The sequence below is a fragment of the Neolamprologus multifasciatus genome, chromosome 11, assembly GCF_963576455.1.
Source record: "Neolamprologus multifasciatus chromosome 11, fNeoMul1.2, whole genome shotgun sequence".
NCBI classification, from domain to species: domain Eukaryota; kingdom Metazoa; phylum Chordata; class Actinopteri; order Cichliformes; family Cichlidae; genus Neolamprologus; species Neolamprologus multifasciatus.
Window position 1 is genome coordinate 15481097 of NC_140449.1, and position 19599 is coordinate 15500695.

Here is a 19599-nt window from a genome sequence, read left to right on the forward strand (position 1 = left end):
TTAAATTACAAGACCACCCGGCAGGATCAAGAGTGCTCCAGGAGAAAGAGAAAGCACCAGCAGGAGATTTTTGGTGGTGATGATAGTGATGATGAAGGTTCCTGGTTGCCACCTTTAAGCACTTCTCCCCAAGCAGTTCAGTAAAATGGCTTTCTAAGTAGTCCTAGCTAAAGCAGACCAGCTCTCCACTGCTATTTTCACATGCTCCATTAGAGCAGAAATGACTAAGCTCATTTCTGCTCTAATGGAGCAAATCAGAAATCAATCTGCTCCATTACTCTCTAAGCACTAATACTGCCAAGAGTAATGAACTTCTTGGAAACATCACTGCCCAAAGAGGCTTGAATCACATCCTGACGGGACCAGGAGAAGAGTCAGCGCGCAGAGACACCGCATTCTTTGCTGTGGTGCTGCACCACTTCCTGCTGTCAATAGGACAGTACAGGGTGACCTCATTCCCAGTACTGAACCCCTTGCCACCACTGCCACACGCCAATGGCGGAACAATATTCTGGATGCAGCAGAGCAACAAGCAGTGTTCCCTAAACTCCTCTGACCCCCTTTGCTAAAGCACCTGCCAATAAATGGGTCCTTCAACGAGAAAGAGTTATTATTCACGTTTGCTTGTGTTTGCTTGTGTTTGAGCGAAAGGCTGTACTCCCTCTTTGACTGTTTTCTTACATTACGCTAGTATTTTAGGACGCTGAAATATGTCTAAAAAGTTGAATACATTTTTATCTTGGTCCTTGTTTTTTAATTAGCTCTTACCTTATATCTTATATCTTTCTTTGTTTACATGACTGGTTCTCCTTTGGTGTGTGTTTTATTTAAAAAAATATTTTTCAGTTGTTTTAATTGTTTTTTATCTCCGAGGTTGACTAAGCTGAAGAATTATTCTCACCATTGCTGACCGAACTCTACCTTTTATTTTTGGGTGTGTGTATATAGTGTACATCTATGTTGTTTGTGAATGGCCTTGAATGAAATCTTATTACACTCCTCCATTGTTTTAATGGTATGTTTTAATACACATTAAGCTGGATTATCTATAAATGTATTAAAAACCATGAAACTGGGGTGAATGTTTTGAGCGTCTGTTTTGAACCAAAGAACTACTTTTCCCATAATCCTTTGCTTTAAAAGAAGCCGACCGGATGTTGATAATTTGTTGTACATTTAAAGTGTGACATTTAAAGTTCATACGTAACTTCTAACTTTTAGGTTTCCGCGTCCTGTTTAATCACACGTTTTGACAAAAACAGCCAAAATTGGCCATGTTGTTTGTTCACGACATTTGAACACAGTCAGTTATTTAGTGCCGCACTGGTGCAATGATAGAGAGAAAAAAGCAGCGGTCTTCCAAAATGTATTACTTTCCCCCTAGAGCCTCGCCCCAGTGCATCGTGTTTTGTAGAAATAACTCGTGTAGTGGTAGTAATAATATTGATACTTCTCTAATACTTAAAACACACAAAGATGAAGGGTTACCCAGATTATGTTGCTGACTGTGCTGTGCGCTTTCTGGGTTAATGTATTGGCCGACTGTTACTTGAAGGCAACACAAGGTAAACGTCAAGAATGTTTGATTGTTGAAATCTTTGTGAACGGCTATGGAAGGAAGAGAGTTTTTCCTCGTCAGTGGAATCATTGATCTACGTTCACTGTAAATTTTGTCCTCTTTGATTGCTCGGTTTTTGCACAGCAACCATTACGGAAGCTAACAGTTCATGTTTTGACAGCTTAGCCTGTGTCTGCTAGCTAGCTGCCTACCTAACACTAACTATTTATCGTTAGCTAACACTGACAGCACTAGCTGTGGGAGACTGCTCAGTTTATTGAACAAGGACTTGGGAAAAGACAGTTTCTTCGTGGCAGATGGCTTAAAGTACGCTTACGTATGTCAGGATTCGTTTACCTAATGTAATGTCGAAATGCCTTCAAAGGTAGCAAGATTGGAGGGCTATTTTAGCTAGTTTCAAATGCACAATGAAATATCAAAGGTTACATTTGCAAGACAGAAAACGCTACACTTCCTTTTGTCTTCCCGTACAGTATTAATAAGGCCACATTATTGCCAGAACTGTAGTATTTTTTACAGTATTATTAGTATTTCATGTGTACAGTTAAAGCTAATGTTTTCGTTTTATCAAAACGTGGTTGTTATGTCTAAACATCACTGGCTTTTATGTAATTGTTTTTTAATGTTAAAGGCGGTTAATATAGGGTTGGTAGGGACTCGTGTCCTGTTATTGCTTGTAGGACTACTTGTTTGTTTACACATAAGCACAGGATGTCCCTGGCAAACGTGTACTGGTCACTGCAGCCTACAGCTGGGTCAATCTGTGATACTGAAAACCTGTGAGACAGGAGTGTCAGGCACCAGACCCAGAAGTTTCTGGTATCATGTAGCCACTCTTGATTTGTGGCTACCAGGCACCATTAAGTACCAGGATGTCTTGAAGCCTGAATATTGTAGTCAGTGCTAGAGATTTCTGATGGTGTCAAGCGTTAACATGGATTTAACCTCTACAGTTTGCATTTTGATTTGATAAATGTCTTGCCGTGTTTCATTTAACCACAAACTACCGCATGTAGTTATGAAGAAATGCCACACGCAAGCAGCGGTACAAGGCTACCTTTCAAAGATTGGCAGCTGCAGAAGTGCTTGGTTTGTTTGCAGAAAGTCTTCTTCTCAGAAAGTGTCAAAGTGGTTAAAATAGTGAAGAAACCGCTAGAAATTAGATCCAGCTTCTTGCTGTAATTTGTCAATGTGTAAAACTTGAATCATTTGTCTACAAGAAAGCATCAAAATGTAAAAATAAGTATATACATGTACAGTCATGATAAGAAGAAGTAAGTCTCAGATAACCAACAACATTTTACATATTGCACAGCATCATTATTTGTTTAACAAATGAAAAAGCAGAAGCTCTGGGAGGTTACTGGTACAGACAAGCCAGGTGTGTGTTAACACAATGCTAGAGAGGAAAGACATCAGCACTGAGCTTGGAGAAACAACTGTTGCTGTCCATCATTCTGGGAAGGGTTAAATGACCATTTCCAAACAATTTGAATTTGAACAATTTGCCAATTTTCCCTGGAGTGTATCTCCCAGCAGATGCATCCCAAGGTCAGACTGTGCTTGGAGACGGTACATTTGGAAGAAGTATGGCTTGTTTAGAAGGATTTCAGGAAAAAATCTCTTCTTTCTAAAAAAAAACAACACATGGCAGCTCAGATTAGATTTGCAAAGTTACATCTGAACAAAGCACAAGACTTCTAGAACAGTGTCCTTTAAACAGACGAGCTAATATGGAGATATTTGCCCGTAATGCATGGCGGTGGATGGGTGATGATTAGGGCTCTAAAAGCTGCTGAAACCGGGCATGTGCTTAGTCTTTCACACACTGCTTCTGTGTTTTTGGCTTAATTTTTGTTAAATGAATAGTGATGCGTCATATGTCATGTGATGTTGTTCTTCTGACCTTGTATTTATCTGATTTTAAGACCCGCTACAGGGTGGATGATTTTATCTTTTGTCCTGTTATGTAAAAACCTTGTGTTGAAAGCAGGTCTTTTTTATGACAACCCTAAAGAAATGTATTGAATGTATTGATTATTTATTAGTATAATCACGCACAACATAAAGTAGAACTTTCTCCACATGGAACGTTTTTTTGTTTTGTTTTGGTTTTACAATCCTTCAATTTATATTCAGCCAAAAATGTATTATTGCTTCTTGCTATTTTCATTTAAATTTAGGATTCAGATATCCAAAATGATCAAGTTTATATCAGGACCAAGCAGAAATTGGTCCCTCTGTGGTGTCTTAGACCTGCTGTCTTGCTCTTCTCACTCTTGTTTGTCTCTGCCTAACCCACAGGTCATGCATGCAGCCAGCCTTCTAGCCTGCGCTTTGTTCATCCCCAGCGCTTGAGATAATGTTCTACCTGTAGGTGGAGGGTTATCCTCCTACTCCGTTTCTCCCCACTGCCCCCATCAGTCCCAGAGTTCCCTATGTTAACCCTGTTGAGCATGTTTTACTATATCTGTCTGCGGCGGCGCTCCAGGAGTGGAACTCGAGGCGAGGCTCTGACCAGTCGACGGGCTGTGGAATCTGGCCAGAGAGCGGTACTGCCAGTCAGTGTGGAGGTGGAGCAGTACGCCAAAGAGGTTTTGGACTTCAGCTCCCACTATGGCAGTGAGAATAGCATGTCTTACACCATGTGGAACCTGGCAGGGGTGCCTAACGTCTACCCCAGCTCAGGGGACTTCACCCAGACAGCTGTATTCAGAACTTATGGGACATGGTGGGAACAGTGTGCCAGTGCTCCGCTGCCTTTTCGTCGCACTCCTAAAGGCTTCTACAGTAAGGATTACATTGAGCTAGGCTTTGAGGAGCCTGTCTACCCGACAGCAGTGGAGGTGTTTGAGACCTATTACCCTGGAGCCATCGTCCAGATCCTGGCCTGCTCTCATAATCCTTTCACCCAGAACCCGCCTACTGATGTCAGGTAACAATAGTTCCTCCACACTATGCCATTTCTAAAACTTTACAATACCAGTAAATTGCACAGTTTTCGATTACATAACAAGGCTTCAGATAAAATCCAGTTGGCATTTCATGGAGTAAAGTACTGCTTGGCCAGAATTTCCACCAGAAACCTGGCAGAGGATGCAATGGGATTAGCTTATTACAATTCGTTATCACAAAGATTAGATGATTTCTTCAACAATCTACCTGCTATAGCACTAACTGCTAATTGTCAAGGGAATCACACTGCACAGTGGAGCTGGATATATGCAGAGACTGAGCTTTTTTAATTTCTTAGTTCCGACTTGAAGACGCAGTATTATGTATAGGAGAGCACTGAATCATATTTAGCCATGTTTGCATGCAGATAAATGATTTAGGCTACCTTGATTAGAAAAAATTAAACTGATAAAATTGTATAAAGTCTTAAGATTTGCCTCGATCTTTATTCACTTTTTACAGTAGCTTTTGCTTGGTGTTTATTGCCTCATGTTAGGTGTTGCCTTATGTTGGCTTGGTCCTGCTCTTGGTAAAGTCTCTCAGTTCGTTACTGTCCGAAACCAGTCATAGAATCCCCTCCCCCACAAGCCTGCTTTCCTCTGATTGGCTGCCCCTTTCATTGAAAACATTTTTTTAAAAACGTGTAGAGCAAAGATTACTAAATGGGGTACATTGTCATTGACACCATAGAGAGCGTATCAGCTTTTACTCCGAAGCCTCAACCTCTGGCTTGTAAGGATTATTTGTATGTCCACTGAGACACACAGGGAGCCAGCAAAAAAAGAAGTGAGACAGAAGTCAGGGTATACAATTCTCATGGATTATGGATGTGGTCAGCTGCTAAAAGCCATTCAAAGTAGTCCCACTATTTAAGAGTGCATGATCAACACTGGAGTTTTGGACCTGATACAGATTTTTAGAGAGTGTAAAGTTTTGATATCACTATATCATTAGTCTTTATAATACTATATATGCCTGATTTGTATGTTTGATTTATATTGAAAACAGACAATGATGGAGTTGTTATTTAGTAACTTTCCAATGTGTTTCACAACCTGTGTGTGTTACTTTATGCAACATGTGTTGCATAAAGTACTGATAGTACTGCAAACAACAGAGGGAAAACTGCTCTGCTTGATAAGCTATGTAAAAACATCATTTACAAGTTACACCGCACAGCTTTAAAAAAAAAAAAAAAAAAAATTACTGTAATAAAGACAGTTTTCATATGGGGGCATATCCGACAACTTGTATGGTCAAATCCGTCTGTCTCTGCCTATTAGAAATATGTTAAAGATAAAGAGGCAAACACTGTTGTGCACAATGCCACACACAGGCTTAAGAACATTGTTAGGACTGTATTTTCCTGCTGCTTTCAACGAGTACCTAGAGTAGTGCAAAGTAGTCTTAATAGCATTATATAGGTTAAAGAATGTTATTTTTATATTTGCGCATGTTTTGTGTTGTCCAGGTGGGAGGTGTTGTGGTCTGGTGAGCCCACCAAGGTGCTGACTCCACAGGCTCGCCAGTTTTCCCCTAAAATAAAGCATATCGGTTTCCCAACCAACCTGTTGCGTCTAGAGGTGAACAGCTCTTTGCTGGACTATTACACCGAACTGGATGCTGTTATCCTGCGTGGGGTAAAAGAGAGGCCCATGCTGGCTCTCTATAAAATGCCCATCATCGACATCAGTGACCTGAGCGACAGCGAAGAGGAGCTGTCTGATGTGGGAGGTCTTTTCAGGCAAGGAGATGGCAAGCAACAGAGGACAGGAAATGGCTACTTTGACAAACTGCCATATGAGGTGATTACAGTCCTTAATAACAAATCAGAAGGCTTGCATCATCCAAGCCTGGGTTGAAAGTTTAGATACGCACAGTGAAATAAAACTGCATTTTTAATTTTATTTTTCAGATGTGATCCTGTTTGCTTAATGGTACAGACAGGAGTATTTTCGATCAGTACCTCTTTAATAAATATTAGGTTTAACCATTTCCTATCACACTCTTCCTATTTTGACAAGCACAGAGATCCAGCCTGACTCCTCAGCTGCCGCCCTCATTACTTCTACAATTACTGTCTGAAAGTTGCAATATGTAAAATTTCTTTTTTGAAGATGTTCCAGTAGCATGCAGGAGTCTTACATATAGGTTGAAGGTGCTGCAGTCATTTCTCTGCACACAAAACATTTGCAACGCTGATTATTTGAAGTGTTTTAAAGCTTTCTTTATGCACATCAAGTTTTTTCCTTATTATGTGTGCACACGTGCACTTTTTTGTTGTTGTATTTAAAAATTTTAAAAAAACGTGTCACACACGAACACTGCGGGTTGAACCATTCTGGCACTTTCTTGATCTCGCACTCACAGACAGTCATTTTCATGCCATACAGATGTATCATGTTGTCTGAGGCGAGCTTCAAAACACCAGCAGTACTCTTGATAGTTGTTCTCTTATCTCCTATCCAAACCACTGCCATTAACAGCAGTCTTCACAACCGCTGTGTGTTTGTTTCAGAAACACAATATAGCTATTATCTGTCAGCTGATACCAGCTTGAACACAGTGTATTGTTAATCCACTGTGACACACACACGCACAACCATTCTTTCTCTTTGAGAGACACACGAATGCGGTGCAAAACAAGCCGGCTCACCGCTGATCCTGCTATCGGTGCTGTGTCTCCCAGATAACCACTATTTAGATCTGCCTGACAGAGGGGACGCAATTAACATTCTCCACTCTACACTGAACTATTTTCTCTTCTCTGCTAGGTTCCACTATTCTTTAATGTTCTCTATTATGTGTTATTTTCTGCTTATGTTTTCTTACAAGACCAAACATGTCTTGTCTCTCACCCTCCTCGTATCTTACCATTTCTCCTCTCCTCTCCTCTCCTCTCCTCTCCTCTCCTCTCCTCGTCTCCTATCTTAACCCCTCTCCCCCGACTCCCGTCCACAGCTCATCCAGCTGATACTGAGCCACCTGACCCTGCCAGACCTCTGCCGTCTGGCCCAGAGCTGTAAGCTGCTGCACCAGCACTGCTGTGACCCGCTACAGTACACCCAGCTGAGTCTGCAGCCTTACTGGGCCCGGCTGAGTGACGCCTCCCTGGGACACCTGCAGAGCCGCTGCACCCTCCTCCAGAGGCTCAACCTGTCCTGGACCGGCAACCGTGGAGCCCTTACCCTGACGGGCTTCAGCAGGTCAGACTATCAGCGGGCCACGAATGGCAGCAAACAGGGAAATGACCTTGGAAAGTAGCAATAGAAGTAAAAGCACTTTTTCAAGGAGGAGCAAACTGAAACAAAGAAAATCAGTTTACACATTCTTCTGTAACTGATTGAAAAATAAATTAAGAAGAGGATGAAGGACTACTGGGGAATTTATGGCTTTTTTGTTCGTTTTTGTTTTTGGCCTCTTGTCACTCATTTCTCTCAATCTCCCGCCTTAGTTTCATGAAGGCCTGTGGTCTCAGCCTGGTCTGCCTGGAAATGTCATGCTGCCACTTCCTGAACGAAGCCTGTCTCGAGGTCATCTCCCAGACTTGTCCTGGACTCAAGGAGCTCAACCTGTCCTCCTGTGATCGTCTCCCCCCACAGGCCTTCACGCACATCTCAAAACTTACACGCCTCCGCAGGCTGGTGCTTTACCGAACAAAGATAGAGGTATGCGCTGCAAACAGTGTCTCTGCGAAACTAATCAGAGTGATTCGTGTGGACTTCGATCTGTCTTGTTTAAATATAGAGCAGGTCAAATTGTTGTTTGGTTAATGATATATCCGATACCCTGGCTGTTTATAATTTGCAGACTGCTCCTTTTTCTAAATGTATAAAATGTTTTATTCACCATTGATGCTGAGCTGTTACAAAAAAATTACAAAAAGATTTTTAAAAAATGAATTATCTTTCGTATTTTGAATATATAGAATGTCAGAGATTTTCAAGAGGTGGATTCCACACGGTGGAAAGGTCAGAGAATTTAGTTACTTTTCTGATATTCAAGCAACAGAATTTGATCAATTGTATCTAATAAAGCAGAAAATGCCTTTTGGGTTTGCATCAGAAAGGGCGTCTGGCAAATCAGAGGAGGTGCCCACTGTGACGACCCCTTGAGATAAAAGAGCAGCCAGAGGCAGCTTTTATCTTCTTAAAGGGGACCTGCTCATCGCCAACTCTGTACTTTTATTCTTGGACTGTATTAGAGTAGTTTTGCATGATTCACAGTTCAAATGAATCCTTTATCTTACACTAAGCCTTGGTGCAAACCGATTTAGCTCATGTCATAACCTCTTTCATTGCTAGGCCACATGAACTGTTACCAAGGGCCTCCACTGGCCTTCTCCCCCCCCCCCCCCCCCCCCTTCAGAAACTCAGGTTTTACAGCATTAACATACTGATGACTTATGACTTTTCTGTGATAGGGGATCTGTAAGCAATTAAAACCACATTTTCCTCATTTATAAAGTCTGAGGTCCACCTGTGTACCTGAACTCATATAAAAAAATGATCATCATTTTGTTTTAAAGACGTTTTAATCTTATTTTTTTCATGTTTAGTTAATCATCTGATGACCTCCTTTGTTTCACTTGAAACATGCATATAGTATAAGTTTGAACAAAACTTCCCAAAAATGTGCATTTAATGAAAAAACTAATGATTTCTCCTTAAGAAAGATTTAAGATGAACTGAGTAAACTCTGATTCTACAGGGTGTTGAATATAGATCGCATGTATTCAAGCTCAGGCATGTCTGATGTGTAATATCACTGTGCCTTGTTTTGGTGGTGCACCTCAGCATTTCTCTAGTGTTTGTCATGTTTCAGAGTGACGTTGTGGGCAACAGACGGTGTAGAGTTTCTGCGGTGGAGCCAGGCAGCGTGCTGCAGGTTGTTTACACCCGGACAGACAGAGCGAGCTGTGTGTCTGTTTGAGGCCCTGACATCTCAGCTGTCATTACCTTGTCACTGCTCTAATTAAATGGCTAGCTTACGGGAGAGAGGCACTTATAAAAATGCCTTACACCGAGTCGAGCACACGCGCGCACACGCAGACAAGAGGCTTTCACTTTCATGTCTGACACATTCTCCTACTGCTGAGGTGCATGTGTTGGCAGTTGCAGCACTGAATTCTGATATCTCCATATACTAGTTGTAGTGCTGCTCGAGAGGCCTCCGTTTTCACTTTTTTCGCTCCACAAGGAGATGGAAAAATTGTCTCCTGTGCTTTATTAAAAACTTTTTAATCCTGAAAGTGCTGGGTGTGCCAGGTAACAGACAGGAAGTTACTTAAACAGGAACTTTAGGTGACATGACTGGATTTGTTACCGCTACTAAAACCTATGTTGTTTTAAATTATCTTATATATAGATTTACACTCAGGTAAAATGCTACCGGTGTTTTAAATCTCTTTTGCTCTTTCTACCTACCTGGTTTTCACCTGTGCACCTCTGTCTCTGTCTCTCCTTTCCTCCACAGCAAACAGCCATCTTAAGCATTCTGACTTTCTGCATAGAGCTAAGACACCTCAACCTGGGGAGCTGTGTGAGGGTGAGAATGTGCACACATATGAAGTTTCAAAGAAAGCTACAATCTTAACTATTACCTTTCATTTTGGAAGCTTGTCTAAAAGATGCCAGATAGGAAGATGAAAGAGAGCCCTGTGATCCCTGGCAAATGGCTTAGTCACACTGGAGTAAAAGTAGGACAGCAATCTTATCGTAACTGGGAAAAATCTGTGCTTATATAATTGAATTTTTGAATTTAATCTTTTTTGCATTAAAAACGGATTACAAGTAGTTGCAGTACCCACTTTTGCGATCGCACAGGTTGTCTGGTGGAAGGCATCCTGTCTGCAAACAATGGTGGCCTGATTCAAACTCACTTTCAAGTAAATGATGTTTAATTTATAAACGCAAACAGTTTGAAAATGCAGTCAGCGTGTGAGCCAGTCTGTGCAGATAAGCGCAACTCATCTGTAACATGCCAATTTGCTATAATGAATCAATTCAGCTGGTGGCCAATTGTTTGAGTTCTGGTTATATTCCTACATAAAGTCAAGGTTGCTAAGCACCTACAGTATATCACATTGCAGTTAAATTGCTGTCCTGAAGCAGCAAGTTCTCTATTTTTGGAGGAATTGCTTCTGTTGAATTTCTGAGATTCTCGCTCGACTCTGTAAGTAGTTAATATTGATTTCTGTGTATGTACACTGCAACACATTTGCAATTGTTGACAGTTTGTCACAAGTTAATCACTTTGTTAACACAAAATGATTGCATGTAATTGCCAACTTGACCCAGTTCAGTAGTAAGCTGACAGCACAGCTGACAGACTGATAGGCAAATCACTCTTATCACCATCTTGCCACGCCAAAGTCTCTTTGAAGATGGCAACTGACTGGGAGTGGTCAAGACCTGGTCCCTGCCTGTGACAGGATTGCAAGGTCATTGCACAAGGTCACAATAATTTTGGTCATACCCCACTGTTGCAGGGGCAACCACTGTTTTTCTTAGTGTGACTGTTGCATAATGCTGTAGTCACACAGGCCTAGACACCATTTGGCCACCATTTGGGATACTCTAGTGGCTAGTGATAAATATGTATACCCTGACTGGTTAGTGAGTGATTACTGGAGGTTTCTGGCTGTTGCCAAGTGAATTCAGATGCAAAGAGGGTGCTGCACCATGCACTCCTTGCGATTGCTCACCTTAGTGTTTGCATGGAAGACACCCATTTGCAAACGCTAATCATAGAACGGTAATGAGATCTGGAAAAACGTGCGAGGCCTTAAGACCAAAACCAAGTTTCACTACTGCTCCATGGTTAGACAGCAGTGACATTAAGCTTCTTCTGTGCAAACTACAGGCAACCATGGCAACTTGCTGGAGGCCAAAGAAGTTTTCAGTGCAGCACCGTGTACCTCTTTAGAACCAATTTCACCCAGTGGGAGCAAACGCCAACAACCACTTGAAAACCAGTCTGGGAATACACATTTTTCACTAACAGCCGGTGGTTGGCATTGGGTCACTGGCTAATCTTTGTGCAGGGGCCTAAATATTGGAATCAATTGCAGCTGTTTACAGTCTGTGCTAAGATAGGATAATTGGTTGGTAGTTGTAGACTTCTGTGAGAGAGATGTCATTCTCCTGTTACTCCTTGATGTTTGGCTCATTGAATATGAGGGGAATGGTATACAGCAACTGTTGTGGACAGATATGTATGATGATATTAAAGTACAATATGTTTTATTGTTAACATCATTTAGAATTATTAATGAGGCATTTTAATAAATGTTTAGTGTATCATGATGATAATGATGGGGCATCTGTGTGTGTTTAACTCCCTAAAAAAAGTTGAATGACTTTGATGGAAATATTGATATAATACATGAGAAAATCCTCTTGTGGTCTTTCTCAAGGCATAACTGTCATCATCAGAAATAAAGTTATGCAACATTTGGAAAGAGAAATGCATAAAGGCAGCGACTCTCTCTGCCAGAGTTTAAATATCCATCACTGCTAACTCTGAGAAATGTTCTTGCTGTCATTTTTGGAGCTGAGATATCTGCTCGGGCTGTTTTTAGTTGTTAAATTGCATTTCTTTGCTTTCATCTTTGGATGAAACAATGAAATATGGCCAGCATTACCTGACACCAAAGAACAATAACAGCCTCGCAAACATAAATCAGTTCCTGAAAGACTATTTTGTTTTTGTTTTTTACGGTGAAAGTATTCCGCGTTAGTGCTTTGTTCTTTTGCTCTCTCGAGGAAGCAAGGTTACGAGCCACAAGCCGGGTGATGCCGCTAATCAGCTTTTTATTATCGCAGCATTTCAAAAGTTTGTTTAGAATATATTAGATAGACTATTGACTGACTCATCCTGACAGCATCATCTTCCTTTACGATATCCTAAAGGCACATTTTTAAAAGCCTGGGACTGTGACAGTGTTGTAGATGAGCACAGATCACAGCACCTCTGCCCGTACATCGCTCACACCGACGTGTACAAATCATAACATCTGAATCGACTGCAGCATACGACGAGGGTGGTGTTGCACATTAAAGCGGGTCTGAATCGTCCAAATGTCCCTCTGGGAACTTGCTTGTGAGCTGCAAATGCTGCATATTATATAGAGAGTAAATGCTCCTGTCTCACTTGCAGATTGAAGACTATGATGTTGTAGCCAGTATGCTGGCCACTCGCTGTCGCTCGCTGTGCTCTCTGGACCTGTGGCGTTGCAGAAACCTGACCGATCGAGGCCTGACTGAGCTCGTCTCAGGGTGCAGGTAGTCACTTGAAGCTACTGTTGTTTATAACACCTGCGGACTCAAGGCATGTGCAAAATAACCATTCATAACAGCTTTTTTTTTTAAGTGCTAATTTTGCCCCAAAATAAGATTTCAGGAAGCTCCTCCCCCCTCTCTGCTCCTGCCACCATCTTTTTGCTTGGTGGGGAGTTTTCATAGCTTTCAGTTCAGGATTCTTCTCATATAACATCTTTGGTTGTAAAATTGTCCAGGACATGAAATGGTGTTAGTTTCCTCTGTGATTGCTTTGTTTTTGTTAAATCACTAACACGTTAGAGACACTGCATGGTTTCTCTGTGAATATCCAAATTTGTTCTTACGTCACCCCAGTTTACTTGTTGGCTCTGTTGTTGCTCAGGATGTTGGAGGAACTGGACCTGGGCTGGTGTCCCACGCTGCAGAGCAGTACGGGATGTTTCCAACACCTCGCCCGCAGCCTTCCACGCCTGCGCAAGCTCTTTCTCACTGCCAACCGCACCGTCTGCGACTCAGACATAGAGGAGCTGGCAGCCAGCTGCCCCTGTCTGAGGCATCTCGACATTCTGGGTAAGATCTCTCTCACACATATGTGGAAACAAACGTTTGCCTTATTAATCATTTGTTAATGAGTGTCAAGTTTGTGGTTATTCGGTCATGACTTATGTTTCATCACGTTGGTGTATAAAGCTCCCCATCAGAGCAGCATAGCCACAACTTAACTTTTTTTTTTATAAGAGACTTTGTCAGTTGGGCAACTGCATTTTTGATTTAGCTCATCGTTCACTTATCATATTCACAGCAGGCCCATTCCCAGTATAGCATTTTAGGGGTGAAAAAAAAACTTCAAGTTAACCTCGAACACAAACTCAAATAATCAGCTTAATATTGCTATACAGTAATGCTCAGTAAGCAAAGTTACAGCAGCACACCATAGCAGTAACACTCTAGTTCCAGTTGCATAAGTTGGTGTTTTTGACAGCACAGTAGCTTCAGTGTTATTCAAGCTATGCTGATGTGTCAGTTCTTTAGTTATTTCAGATGTGCTTCAGTGGTTGACTCGCTGGAAGGTGTGCAAATGATTTTGGTCTGGACTCTATGATCTGTGTGAACAGGCAGAGAGGAACTTTTACTTCATTTACAAAGAAAATACACACGCAGTTTCCTTTTTTAAGAAATAGCCAGACATAAAAATATAATTGTTTTTATTTCACAGCTCTGTGTTTTGTTTTATTTTTTATGCGTTTTTTGTGAAGCGTTTTTCACCTTCTGCGTGTCCCTGTTGTGATACGTCTGCCGGACAGGTACACGGTCAGTGAGCGCCGCCTCGCTGAAGAAACTCCTCCAGTCGTGTCCTCAGCTTGTCCTCCTGGACGTCTCCTTCTGCTCACAGATAGACATGCGCATCGTCCAGGAGCTCTCTGGCCTCTTCCCCAATGTGGCCATCAAGAAAAGCTTCACTCAGTGACCCCAGCATTGGCTCATTTCCCACTACTGAGATGTAGCAAGTGGAGGGAGGTACTGGTCAGCACATACTGCCCCAGAGTGATTCAGAGGCAGGTCAGATGCAGGAGGAGATTGCAGACCTGCCTCTGCTTGTATCACGGACGAGATCTTCTTTTAGCGGTCAGTATAAAAAGCGGTGGGACTGGGTGAGGAGGATTTTACTGGCTTTACTGATTTAGTGAACCTAAATGACTACAGATTTGTAGAAGCAGGATTATACAACATAAGACACTTGTATTTTTGGGTGGGGGTTTTGTTTGTTTGTTTTTTAAATCAGGGTTGTTGCAGTGAAGCTGCCACATGTTCCCACAATATGAATCAGCACTTACAGTATGTATTGCCAGATAACACACGGCAAGGAAATATGCCTTACCACTAGAAATCACACATGAAAAAAGAGAACTTCTTTTAAGCATCTTTTTAGGAAAACAAATGGACCACAAAGCATTCATACCTATTACTGGACTTCACATAATAATATTAGCTACATATCAGGGCCTTGGTCAGTGCCTTGTTTGATTGTGGAATATGAACGGGCTGGTTTGTACATGAAGGTCTTTCCGGTGGTGTTTATCACCATTCACTCACTTTCATTGAATCATAGTGGATGGTGTTGTGTTCAAAGGGGCTTTAAAAGTGAAAACAGCTGCACTAGATGCAATGCACTGTGGTTAGTGTTATTCTTTTATTTTTTTACTTTAATGAGACTATCACAAGTTAATATGTGTTGCTACAAACTGCAGGATCATATACAAGGATCTCATCATTAAATGTCCATGCACTAGAGATTTAGCAATGGCGTGTTTCCATCAATGGGGAAAAAAAATTGTTTTGATTTCCACATGCTCTAAAATTGCAGGAGTACAGAAAACACCTAAAGGCATCAAATTCAAAAGATATGCACACTGACTCTTTTGAAATAAAAGCGCAGAGAAGTAATGAAGATGTTATTTAAGATGACATGAAACAAATCTAAAAGTCTTTTCCTCTCCAACTCTCAGTTAGGCGCTTTTGGTCCAGCAGTTAATATTTTCACTAGGATAATATGAAAGAATTTCCAACTGTATTACCTGCGCAGCTGTTAATGTGTCACCACATATCAGACACTTCAGATGAATGTAGTAATATTCTATATTAAGTCCGAGTGTTAACAAGTAAGAAATACAGGGGTAGTTATTAACTAAATTTATGCTATATGCATGTGTGGAACTAGAGGCCTTTGTTGGAATACTGTAGAGAAAGTCATCTGCAGCTGAAGCAGTTTAATGTGTTTGGCTGTATACAGTACATCAGACAATTCAGTGGACTAAATGAAATAGAAAGTGTTAATAATCAGGCTGCTTGATAATTGCTTTTGTTCAGACCTCATAGGTTGTGTAAACATTTTAGCGTAGGCAAATTGGGGCCTTTAGGCTAAAGTTTTGTTTCCCCAAGTTTAAAAGTCACTGGCTCCTCTGCCGAGGTGAGAGCTCAGGTGGAGGAGTGTTTTCAGTGCTGTTTTTCTGTCAGCAAGTTTACACAAGCTGAGTTTCATGAAACTTGGAGAGCTGAACCCAGGCATTAAAATTAGCTGCAAATGCAGAACACCTTCTTTGAAAGTGCAAGATAGGCTCTCTGCAGTGTCATAATGTTAGTGCTGTTTCTGTTGTCGTTCCTGTTGAGTTCTGTCACTGCTGTCTGACTACAGCCGACTACATAACCCACTCCGATCAAATTCCACCGCTGAGAAGGAGTGCTGTAAATTAAGCCGAGGACGTAACATTAACGTGTAACAAGTGTAAGTACGATATGTGACCTCAGTATTTGTCCTCAAACTCAGGGGCTATATATAATCTCATGTTCATTAAATGTCACTTTTTTTAAAAACATGTTTTACTCCAGAAACCAGCACAAAGGACATCTTTACAGAAAGTAACACCAGACTTGAGTTAGCTTTAAGGTTACCGGGCTTTGGTGTTGCTCACAACAAACACACACGTGACACAAATCGTCAGTTTGCGCTGGCGTAACAGAGACGTTAATCAGAGCTTATTGAGTGTTGAATGTTGCAGTAATTGTATGAAAAATGTACTGCTGCTGATTATTTATTTTTTGTAATATATGAAGCCAAGGCTGCAGTGTGGGAGAAGTGCTTGAAGAGCATTTTTGTGTTTGAAACAAACTTGAATTTTTAGTTGAAGCACATGCTACTCGTCAATATTTGTGCCTTATGCTCCTGTTTGAATGTTGTGTCCAAGTGGTTTAGATTGTGGTGAAGTGCTTTTTTTTTTTTTTTTTTTTTTAAATGCCCTTCAACCAAAGTAATAACACATTAATCTGGTCGTCATCAGTCTCACACCTATATTTGACCAGTTTCTGTGCCATATACTTTATATCAGCCATGTTAATTATTGCAAAATATAGAGCTATATATGCAAAAAATGGTTTATTTATATTTCCCTGGGCAATGAAAATGTTATTTATACTCATTATTGGTGGATGTTTAAATGGTAATATACAATTTGGGAAACTGTTTCTTGGGCTTTTTGGTATTTTGCCTAGCTTAGCACTAAGATTGAAAGTATGCCTTTACCCTAGCCTAACATGAAGTGGAAATGTGTTTTTAGCCTGGCTCAGCATAAAGACTGAAAACATGCCTTTAGCCTGACTTAGCAGTAAGAGTGAATGCACGTCTTTACCTTAGTTTAGTTTACCTTAGTTTGTGCAATGCTAGTCCACTAAACCTCAAATCGTGCGGGCCTACAGACCAATCAGCAACCTGCCCCCGGTAACCCGAAATACTCCAGAAACGTAAAAAAGACTGAAATTTAGATTTGCTCAGTGATCGATGTTAGACAATGTACATATTTTCCCATCTGCCAGTTGTTTAAGCTTTAAGAAATAAATATGGCAGCGACATTTCCGTTCTGCAGCTACAGTCATTACCTTTCTAAACACCTTAAAAATGACTTCCTACATTGTTCCTGCTTCCTGTGCTGAGCTAGGCTAAACCCAGAGCAGTCCTGGCTGCGCAGAAGTCAATCACATATCGATCTTCCAGTCTTGTTATTGGTGTGGGTATGGTTAAATTGCTGCATAAGAGTTGGAAATTAATACTTGGTTTATTCCCAGTTTTGTTTTAAACAGGTGTGGTAACAGTATGGCACACCAGCCCTTTCACTAATGCATCAGTTTTGCCCGGCCCACCCTCATTTTTAATACATTTTGATGTTTTTTTTGTTTTTTTTTTAATTGTTATTTATCCAGGTAAAGCTCTCATTTCAAAGACCTGCTATCATGTAATTATGTAATTATGTCAGTAATAACTACTGCACCACAATAAAAATACTGTCACTGTTATACTTTGTACAGCAACTATCTGCAACAGCATTAATTTGCAAAGGCAAAACTATTTAAAAAGTGAGCACCATTCTCAGATCATCACTGTTTGACCAGTGATGCAGTTTGGTGTATTTTTCTGAGGTGGTCCTATGCTTCTTTTTTTCTTCCTCTAATGAATATGCAGTCTCTCTTCTCCCACTCTGGATATGTGATCAACCTTTGTGCCATGAACTGGGAGGACCTGCAGCGGCGCTCCCTCCGCTGCAGCGTGAAAGCCACTGTTGTGTAAAGAGATTGTGTGTCTGTCGCAATGAAATGCGGTGCTTCACTTTCACCAGGTTTTAAATAAACCGAAGGCTGATGACTGAGTGTGTGTGGCTCATTTTTGATCCTGTAGGAGCAGAGATGTAAGCAGTCTGACTGTAGAACAAAGTGGCTGCGAAGGCATTAACTCGCTCATCTATTTTCTCTTATTCTTCAGCTTCATTGAACAGCACGCCACTGCCGCCGAAACAAATGGAAATTGCGCCGCTGTATCATGTTGGGGCTTCTTAAGGAGAGAGTCGTCTAAGTGTGATTTGGGGTTGGGGTGGGGGGAGTAGGCTCGTCTACTGAATCCACAACAACTAGCAGAGCCATTAGTCAGGATGAGTGACTGGGTAGTCGTTGCGGAATGATCCTTTTTGCCTTAACCCTCTGCCATTTTACAGTCTATTAATACCACAGGGAGAAGTGACATTAGCTTGTCTTCTTAACGGCCTTTTAATGAATTGTTTATGCCTAGTTTAATGATGTATATTGTGGCCCTGTAATGTGCCCTAATGACGGAGAACGAGGCGGCCTCGGCTGAAGTATTAATTTGGACTGCCTCCCCAATGATTATTCCTCAGCCACTAACATCGTCGCCGCCGCCGTGCGTGCTTGCTTGCGCGCGAGCGTAGATGCAAACGTGATTCATGGAGGCTTTCCGCTCTGCACTACAGCTTGATTTCTTGCTGTCACGCTCCTCTACGAGCCTGATATATCCAGGGGGGGTTCCACAGCAATTAGTTCAGCTTTTTATTTGTCTTTCAAGTGCCTACAGACATAGCTTGATGAATCTGCAGGGGGAATATATGGATGGAAATATTGTTCCTGAATAATAAATCCAGCGTTTAAAAAGTAAATGGGAGGGGGGTTAGGGAGTGGTGTCACAAGGTCTCTCCGTGCCTTTTTGCCCTCCCCCCCTCCCCCTTATCTCCAGATGGTGTGAGCGACACAAGAGCATACCTGGACAAAGCTGACAGCAGAAACAGTCTTCTCTGTGGTCTACCTCCTCTGAGCCCTCCTCAGGCTGGGATTCGACAGGCCTCAGACCTGCCTGAGGGAGACCTCACCGTGATACCCATCATTATGTGGCTTGGTGCTGCTTCTCTAGTTTCCCTCCTTGGACTCTAATAATAAAGACATCCCTGGCAGTCCTCACCGTTGTGTCTGAAGCTTATTACTTTTGTTATGTTTTTAAGGATATTGAATGTCAGCAGTCAGTTTCTTAAATCTATTCCAAGCACTAAACTCAACAGGGTGGTGTTTTGAAGCTACAGGGGTACACTGTTTCTTTAGCCGTCTGTGCATCCACGAGGATAACTGTTTTTATTTGTACATGTTGCCAAACTGTGATACCTCGCCCTAATTATTGTAAACAAAGTGCCACCACACAGTGACTCTTCAGAGATCCGATCTGATGTTGGCTGAAGAGATGCGGTGCTTGTTTCTCAAAATGAACTCACTCAATCCTGTTACATCAAGTCCCTCTTTTTTTTTTTTTTTTTGGTCTCCTCTCAGAAAATTGATTTTCTAGGACTAAAAAAAAAAAAAAAAATCTGGCCTCTCATTGCAGGCTATGGCCTCAGTGTTGGACGTGAGTTACAAGGAGAGAATTTCCTTGCTGAGATTCTTTCCTTTGAAGAATTTTTA

The 19599-nt window shown here is 41.5% G+C and overlaps 1 protein-coding gene across 5 annotated transcripts; it reads left to right on the forward strand.

Annotated features, from left to right (window-relative positions):
• The first annotated feature begins 1299 nt into the window (after nt 1-1299).
• On the forward strand, nt 1300-18011 carry fbxl4 (F-box and leucine-rich repeat protein 4). Of its 5 annotated transcripts, none has more exons than XM_085177830.1 (9): nt 1300-1565; nt 3884-4514; nt 6006-6339; nt 7496-7740; nt 7989-8202; nt 10010-10081; nt 12695-12819; nt 13199-13386; nt 14121-18011. In XM_085177830.1, exons 2-9 carry the CDS (start codon nt 4018-4020, stop codon nt 14282-14284), a joined length of 1839 nt encoding a protein of 612 aa, XP_085033956.1. In that variant the 5' UTR covers nt 1300-1565; nt 3884-4017; the 3' UTR covers nt 14285-18011. The 5 variants fall into 5 exon arrangements, with proteins under 5 accessions (XP_085033956.1, XP_085033953.1, XP_085033952.1 ...); XM_085177827.1 differs by having other exon boundaries at nt 1565-1663; XM_085177826.1 differs by lacking the exon at nt 1300-1565 and adding an exon at nt 1572-2668.
• Nucleotides 18012-19599: the final 1588 nt, after the last annotated feature.